At 45.2% G+C, this 8,304-nt stretch overlaps 1 protein-coding gene across 1 annotated transcript; it reads right to left on the bottom strand.

Moving 5' to 3' along the window:
• Positions 1 to 242: 242 nt before the first annotated feature.
• LOC128812654 (histamine H3 receptor-like) lies at positions 243 to 4,047 on the bottom strand. Its single transcript, XM_053987176.1, has 3 exons — positions 3,743 to 4,047; positions 3,509 to 3,675; positions 243 to 1,341 (listed from the first exon to the last, which is right to left on the bottom strand). The coding sequence occupies exons 1-3, from the start codon at positions 3,966 to 3,968 to the stop codon at positions 466 to 468; spliced, it is 1,269 nt and encodes a 422-aa protein (XP_053843151.1). The 5' UTR covers positions 3,969 to 4,047; the 3' UTR covers positions 243 to 465.
• Between the last annotated feature and the right edge of the window lie 4,257 nt (positions 4,048 to 8,304).

Here is an 8,304-nt window from a genome sequence, read left to right as displayed (position 1 = left end):
ATCTTTGATCATGTCTTGTCTGGCTTGCCACTAGGTGAAGTGGGGGAAAGCATCCTAGACTTAACAACTGAGACCCTTGATGTCGTGAAGTGGGTTTGGGGTAAGATATAACAGATTCAAGATTAATGCTTTATGAAAGTCCAGCAATATTTACAGTTATTTAAAAGTGACAGAGCCTGAACTCTAATAATTAGCCGTGAAGGTTATTTTTTGTTTTCAGCACTTCAACACTAGTGCATGATTACCAGAAAATACACTGTTGGTGTAATTTCCCAAAGAGCTTTGAAAAATGACCTTTCTTTTCATTGCTCTGATTTTCCCAGCTACATGGATGACTGTATTTCTACATATTCATAAATATCTACACTTGTGCCTACTTACCAGTATTCCATAAATATTTGCAATACTTGCTTTTTGGTGCTCCCACCAAATATAAGATACACTAATTTTCAGCCTTCCGACTTTTCACATCAAAACGTCAGGATGAATTTTGGCCTTTTGTGGACACAGGAGTTTCATGAAGGCTTTCCTAAAGCTCATGTGACACAGCGGGTAGAGAACAGGGTTAATGGCTGAGTTCACCCACAGGAGCCAGAATGAGATCTCATAGAGGGAATAGTGCACACAGTGCCCATGGCAGGCTGCCCTGATGATCATCAGGAGTGTGTATGGAGCCCAGCACAACCCAAACACACAGACAATAACTGCTAAAGACTTTGCTACTCTTTTATCCCGGGAAAGTCTAAATCTGTTTGTCATAATGTTAGCAACGTCCACTTTGCTGCTGGGGTGGCAAAGGCTTTCTGTTGCTTTGAAGAAGCCATTCCTGGGAGGCCTGGTCTTTACATCCACCTGGAGGGGTGGAAGGTCAAGACTGGCACTCAGATTTGATGTCTGATAGCCAAGCTCAGCTGAGGCCTGAAGCCTTGGAGCCTTCCCTGGGGGAAGAAGGCTGCTTGCATGTTTGTCTCTGTTAGCTGCCTTTACAAAAAACACAGTGTGTTCCCTTTTTTCCCCCTGGAAATTCATTTCACAGTCTTGACCAGGTGAGAGGTTTTCATTTCGGAGCAACGTGCGTTTCCTGATATTAAGGTAAATACTTAAGTTAAAGTACATAACAGTGATGAAAGGTGTAAAGAATTCAACAGTAGAGGCAATCATTAGGAAATACCAGTTATAGAAGAATTCTGCATGACATTCTCCTTCAGGGAGGATGCTCTTTTGGGCAATGTGCTCCCAGCTGAGAATGGCTGGCCCGTAGAGAAGAAAAGCAGCAATCCATACAGTCATCATCTTCAATACGGCATTTCTGGTCATTCCTTGCTGAGCCCTGTAGCTGACCTGAGGGACAAAAGTCACACTTGTTACACATCTCCCATGTGACTGCTTTGGAGCATGGCCCTCTCTGTCACTTGTGAAAGTTGGTGAGAGACTGGTTTTGGGATGAGGGTTTTTAGACCGAGCTTACTGGTATCACAGAAGAGTTACTTCTGAAATATGCCTTCCAAGAAACCTTATTAAGGTGATTGGATAAGTTCTGAGAACATGCATCAGATCTTAAAAGCTTGAAAACGAAGTCTCCTTCAAAGCAAATAACCACTGCTCTTCCTAGAATTGGCTGTCACCAGTTGTTTCATATTTAATTGTATTAGCTGTGATACCTGTTTACAGAATGGTTAAAAACGTTTATTGGATCCCTTTATTTGGAATTTTTAAATAATTAGAAATATGTAAAAAGGTTTGATTTCACAGAGCATCATGCAAGTTCTTTTATTTCTACTTTGTAGAGAGATTCTTTTACTTAATGTGAAAATCACACAAAAAACTTACAACACCTTCTTCTGTTTGATATACCTAATTTTGTTCTTTCATCAAGTACTTAAAGAATTCCTGTTTGCAGTTAAGGTGTATAGATGGAGTGTTGTGGTCTGCAAAGTGCTTTACAGGAGAATAACTGATTTCTGTTATTTAGAAAATAGAGAAGCTAAGGTGCAGAAATAACATGTCAGCCATATCAGCAGTGGAATTCATCAGAATCTTAAAGTCAAGATCATCATCTCTGTTTCTGATTCCCTGGAATGTTTGTCCCTAAGGACAAATACTCATGTAGTGGCTTGGAAATCACCCTTTACATCTCCATGGTGCAGCCACACAGCCTTCAGAATATGAAATTCTTAAATTCTTAAGTTCATGTTTACTGCCCCCATCTGTGGGCCCTGTTCTCCACAGCCAGTGCTGTTCTGGTAGAGGAGCCACAGAGCTGAGGAAACCTGAGTGTGTCTGAACTTGGTCTGATTTTGCAGTCCTTAACAAAGCTATGAATGATTTCAGGAGCAGTCTAAGAGGAAGTCACTATTTTCATTGAGATGGAGAATAATTTGGAACTTCAGATAGTCCTGTTTATATGTTCTCATACTGCCCTAACCCAACAGTCATTTTCTGTACTTTTGCTTGGGGAGGGATTTTTATATGAGGGATTAATTCGAAGTATTTTAAAGTGGATTATTATTTTCATTTATTATGACCAGTTTCCATTTCTGTTTCTGAAACCATCTAGTTTATATATTTATACTATGTGCATAGTCATGAGAGATTGGTTTATGAAAGAAAAATTCATGGCTAATTCAGAACCTAGAAAATAAAGGAATTCTGAGTGTTGACTGATAAAGAATTAATCTGTTCATTTCTCCCTCTTCAAAAAGAAGTTGGTAAAACTGCTGAATTGATTCTGCAGTCTCTCTTTGTACTTTTTGTGATTTAAATGAGCAACAAACCTAAATGAACACTTTAAGAAAAAGTGGGTGGAACTTAACCAAGAAGTGTGTGTAGAAGTGTGAAACCTATTAACAGGTAAAAATGTGTTATTTTGACACCATCTAAAATACTTTGCACTTAATTTTCACCTAGACCATAATGCCTCAAAGTCTAATCTTCCTTTTTTAATGGGTGGTGTGCTGCAGACATGATTTGAGCTATTTCTGTGGCCATTATGTAGAAATGGCATTTGCATCCTCTGCAAGATGTTAAATTATAATCGGCCACTTTTGACCCCCCCCCCCAGTGTACACATCAGATTCCCCTGACAGTTCGGTACCCACTGCGAGCAGGTCTCTGCCTTGTACCGCAGCTGGGCTATCCGCTGCCGACGGGGGCATGGCCGTGTTCCGAGGGAGCAGCCCTGCTTCAGCTGGGTAATACTTTTAAAGATTATTCAAGATGCAGCTGGGGAGGAAATAATTACACCTTGTTCCCTCTGCAAACACAGCCTGTGCCGTTTCTAAAGCAGAGTACCTCTTCCACTGTAAAAGTGAGAAGGAAATGCATTTTCTGGCAAAGCCGATCACTCCCAGAACTATTTCCAGGACTGAGAGAAGCTTGCCCCCGTCTCATGTGCTGTTCGGGAGAGCCTCAAGGGCGTTGAAAGCCAGGTGCCCTAAGCAACCCCCCTGCCTGGAAGGGCAGCCCTGGAGCCCCTGCCGCTCCGCTGGCACCCCTGCCCAGCCCTTACCGCTCTGGTGACACAGATGAACCTGTCGAAGCTGATCAGGACGATGTTGAAGACGGAGGCGGTGCACACCAGGTAGTCCACCACCAGCCACAGCTTACACAAGCCCCTGCCGAGCCTCCACTCGCCCGTCAGCACGTAGGGGATGTAGAGGGGGATGCAGAAGCCGCCTGCGGACAGAGCTCGGCGGTGACACGGGCGGAGCCACCCCCCGCCCCGCGGCGCCCCGGCACTCACCCACCAGCAGGTCGGCGACGGCCAGGTTCAGGAAGAAGAAGTTTCCCTGCGTGCGAAGGCTCCGGTCCACCACGAACGCCAGAATGACCAGGGCATTGCCCAGCACCGTGGCCAGCACCAGCAGCCCCATGAGCGCGGCCAGCAGCGCGGCGGTGCCGGCGGGGAAGGGCCCGCCCGCCGCACAGGCGCTGCCGGACAGGTTGAGCCACGGCCCGTCCCGGCCCATGGCGCGGGCAGACAGCCCGCGGCGCTGCCCGGAGCCGGAGCTCGGCTGCGGCACCGCTCGGCCCCGCCGGGCGCAGCGAGGGCCGGGCGGTGCAGCCCTGCCCTGTCCTTCCCCGTCCTGCCCAGCCCGGCCCAGCCCAGCCCAGCCCGCACGCTGCTGGGGGCGGCGCCGGTTCGGCAAAACTTCCTGGGGTGCGCTGGCGGCGCTGGGCTGGGCGGGCTGCGCCAGAAATCCCAGCCCGCGGCTGAAGCCCGGGGCTCTGGGGCTGGGCAGGAGCGCCCCGTGCCCGCCCCTGCCCAGCCCGGCCGTGACGCTCCCAGCGCCTCTCCCAGTCTCTCCCAGTCTCTCCCAGTCTCTCCCAGTCCGTTCGCAGCCGGGGCCAGCTGCTCTGCCTGCCCTGCTCCCTACACCGTACCTCAGCTCGTCCCCGTGGCCCTCGGCGCTCCCCCATGGTCTCTGTCTGCTCTCTGCCATTCCGGGCGGGATGTGCCCTCTCGCCCTCAGGGCATCCATCCTCCCACAAAATATGAAGGAATGAGACGTCTTTTTTCAAAACTGGCAGTGGCCTTGGACAGTGTTTAAAGTGCACTGTATGTGATGTCAAGGAGCCAGTTTAACCACGGAAGGCAGCTCTGTTCCAAAAACCAAACCCAGGAGCAGCCAGGAAAGGGCCTGGGCCTCCCTCAGCCTCTGGCACGATGGCTGAGGTGGCCCGGGGAGCAGGAGGGGCACACAATGACCTCTGAAAGAGCTGCCCAGGCTGCTGAGCTTTGTTGACTTGGAAGGGTAGTTCAGAAGAGGAAATGCAGCTTTACCTCTGCTCTCCTGATTTGGCCCACTGGATCTTCATCTTTAAAATACGTGACCATTGAGGGATGGGCTTTGCCTCCCTTTCCATGAGAGTTCCGTGGCGGCTGACAGCACTTTGGGATTTGCTGCCTTCGGTAGGGCCCCTTTATCATTAAGAGACAACAGAACTTGCTCAAAACCAATGCATAAGCCTCCCTTAATTCAGCCAATGTTTCACATGTGGTAAGCTCCTCTTTTATAAAAGATTTGCATAAATCAGCTGTTTGAAATAAGTTTAGAAGCAATCACAGCAGCTTTCTAAAGAGAACTATTCCAATGGGCATCAGGTAAGACAACAAGAGCAGCTGAATAACTTCTCTCTTATTTGTCTGGGGTGAAGCATGTGTTCTCAGGGTAACAGTGGGCTGGCCTTTTCCTCAGGGGGAAGGATAAAGCCTTTGTCAATGCTAGAAGTAGAAATTCCGGGCCAGTTAATCTCTGTAAATCAGGAGCTCCACTGAGGATAGTTTGCAATTTAAACTGCTTATGATACGGCCAGTCCAGAAACAGAAACGGCATCTGCATATCTAATATGTGTGAGGAAAAGACTCCTTTTACATGTCCCCATATCATTTTCTCCCTAAAGCAAATAAGTAAAGCCATGCAAAACAAACTGAAAGGAACAATGGAGCTTATGATTATTATTAACCCCTAGTTTGGGGACTCTTTTTTCTCTACTCTTTGCGCCTCATTGGCAATTTTCCATTCACTTCAGTTTGGACAAGATCAAGCTTGTGATATTAACTGCTTTCTGATTGTGTTGTGGTATATAAAAGAGTCAGCCAAGAGACTCAAAAGACAAAAAAAAAAAAAAATATCTCAAGCACCAGGAAAACACATGAGGATTTATTCTGTCATGAATAATTGCTATATTCTTTAACTGCTCTAATGTAATTTTACAGCAGCTCAGTGAGTTTGCAGCATGTAAACTTGTGTTCTTTATGTGAAGTAGCTTTTGTAATGTTTTACCTCCTGGCAGATTTCGAGATTCTCAGTAAGTCCTATAACTGCCTTTACTGCCTTTTAATGCTCTTTGGCAGGGGATGATGTCTTAACAGAATTCTGTTCTTGAAAACATGAACTATCAATCCATAACTCTGCATTTTGGAGACTTATTGTTGAAGACTGTGCTAGTGCTATCCAGAGACCTTGCAGACAGAAGATACAAGTGTGCATTAGGTGGGCAGCACTCTCAGAACAGCAGGTCTTAAAATCCAGATTTTAAACATTTTCTTGCTGTAAAAAATGTAAATTATTAGAGTTAGTAAAGGGGAATGACAATAGCCCAAGAAAATGAAAGATGTAGTGTTGTTTTTCAAGGCATATCAATACCAATGTGTTCTGAAATTTTAACTTTTTTTTCCCCCTGTGATTTCCTGATAATTGTTTTCACTTCCAAAGACATCCTTCAGTAACTTCTGAGAGCTGTCTGAATCATGCCATTTTCTATGACTCGAGCATATGTGGGTGAGTATATCCAGAGCAATGACAGAAAACCAGAATGATTTTCCCACACGGCAGACAGATAACACTTTTCCCAGAACAGGCCAAAATCAGGTTCCAAAAATACTTGGGAAACCACTTGGAGAGGGGGTACACTCCAGCTGGCTGTGGAGCCTGCTGGGCCAGAGGGTGCTGAAGACCTCTGCAGATATCTTCTTACAGTTCAGTAAGGTAATAAATATATTTATATTGGGTCTTTGCCTGCATCTGAACCCAAAGTTAAATCATTGTGCCCTTTCCAAATAGCACAGTGTACATAATGCTCTTGTTGTTCTTTACAGAGAGACCTTCACATGTGGGGCAGTTTTCGTGGTGTGCCACAAGCTCTCTGGTACCAAAGCTTTACTGAAGCTAAAGGGCAATTGTTGCACACTTCAAGAGTGGGATGCCATAGCTGGAACCTTCACTTATTTAAAATAAACTATACATTAGTAGTTTTGCAAATCTTGACAAAATATTTACTTGTTAATAGCCTCATTTTATGTTTAGAGGTTGTTGTCAACTATTCTTTTGCTATGAGTGATTGGTATCTTGGCTAAGAAAAAAGAATGATTTTTAGACTCTCTGAGAAAATGCCTATAAGGCTTTACCACTTGGGAAATCAAGTGTTGCTGTTGGAGCTGATCCTAGTTAAATGAATGGGGAAAATTAAATTCTGCCGTGAGCATTTCCTATTAGCCTTACACCCTTTGCCAGCCAGGGCTTTTCTTGCCTACTGATTCCTTTCATTTTTTTAAATGTTTTGTAGAAGTCTTCCTGCATATGATGCAGTTCACATTTTCTTCTTGTTCCCACACATGCAGAGAAAAGTCAACTGTTTGATCAGTGCCAATGGAAGGGCATCTGCTTCATTGTTCACAGTGTTACCTGCCATTTACCAAGGAGGAACTTTCTTTTCTTCAGTAAAGAAACATCCACTAGGCCTTAGTCCTGTGAGGGATGTGGCTGTGGGATCTTTGGTGTGGGTGTCAGTAGCAGCAGCTGGTGTAGTTATCCCAGCCTGGTTTTAAGGCACTTGCAAGGGAATGGCTCTGGCACGAAGAAAGCAGACTGCAACCCTTTGGTTCTGCTGAGAGGCATCATCGCCTGCTCAGACAACAAGAAGCTGCTTCCCATCCTCTTCTAGTGTGACTTGCTGCTTAAGGAAACCCTCTTGTGCTCACATGTGACAAAGAGGCAGAGCCAGGGAGGGGAGAGGGGCCAGGCTGGGGTGAGTGGGGTCTGCTCTGTGTTGTGCAGTTCAGGAGAGGCCATGATTGCCATGTCCCACTCCATGGGAATTCATCCAAACATCATGAGCCCCTCGATGTCTGGCTTCATTGTTTCAATAACAATTTGTCAAGAAGTAAGTCTTGTGAGTTTGATGAATACAGACGATAGATTTGAAATATGATTTAACTCATGGACTTGGATAATTAGGCTGCAATAAATAAAAATAGTCATCCCATAGGTAATTGCCCTAAGGTTACACAAGAATTTTATTAGCAGTGAGAAACATGGTAACAAAACACAAGCACTACAAGTACTTTTATTTCCTTTTGCTCCTTCTGGATTCCTTCAGCACTTTCACCTGTTATTCCTGGTACCCTGTATTACCAATTCAGCAGTCTGGCATGTTTGGCATTGGTATGCTTCCCATCCTGGATACTTCATGGATCAGTATTTCACTTGGGCAATTTCATTTATGTTGCCAGCATCAAAGGATGTCATCCCGATTTTGTCTCTTGGCTGAAAGTACATTACTGAGAACCAAATGTTCTCTGATTTCACTCAGTGAGGGCTGGACAGACTTCCAAAAATATCTCTTAACATTGTATTGGTGATGAGAGCATTGTAAAAATCAGAGGTACCCAGACTGTGGCTTATTTCACATTTTTAGTTCCTTCTTCCTTAATCCTTGGAAAAGTTCTTTTCCCCCTGCCACATCACCTTTTTCATTTGCACTGATAATGTAAAGATACACAATCCTGCTAATCTGGCAATT

Source organism: Vidua macroura, chromosome 11 (genome assembly GCF_024509145.1).
Source record: "Vidua macroura isolate BioBank_ID:100142 chromosome 11, ASM2450914v1, whole genome shotgun sequence".
In the NCBI taxonomy this organism is placed as follows: domain Eukaryota; kingdom Metazoa; phylum Chordata; class Aves; order Passeriformes; family Viduidae; genus Vidua; species Vidua macroura.
The sequence above is the reverse complement of the archived record's forward strand: the minus strand, read 5'-3'. Positions and strand labels throughout refer to the sequence as shown.

What these genes read in the sequence shown, in the direction of transcription:
- LOC128812654 (XM_053987176.1), bottom strand. Translation starts at nt 3,968, where the DNA reads ATGGGCCGGGACGGGCCGTGGCTCAACCTGTCCGGCAGCGCCTGTGCG. An exon ending in CGTCGCCGACCTGCTGGTGG is followed by an intron (nt 3,676 to 3,742) that starts GTGAGTGCCGGG and finishes CTCTGTCCGCAG; the next exon opens with GCGGCTTCTGCATCCCCCTC. An exon ending in TCATCTGTGTCACCAGAGCG is followed by an intron (nt 1,342 to 3,508) that starts GTAAGGGCTGGG and finishes TTTGTCCCTCAG; the next exon opens with GTCAGCTACAGGGCTCAGCA.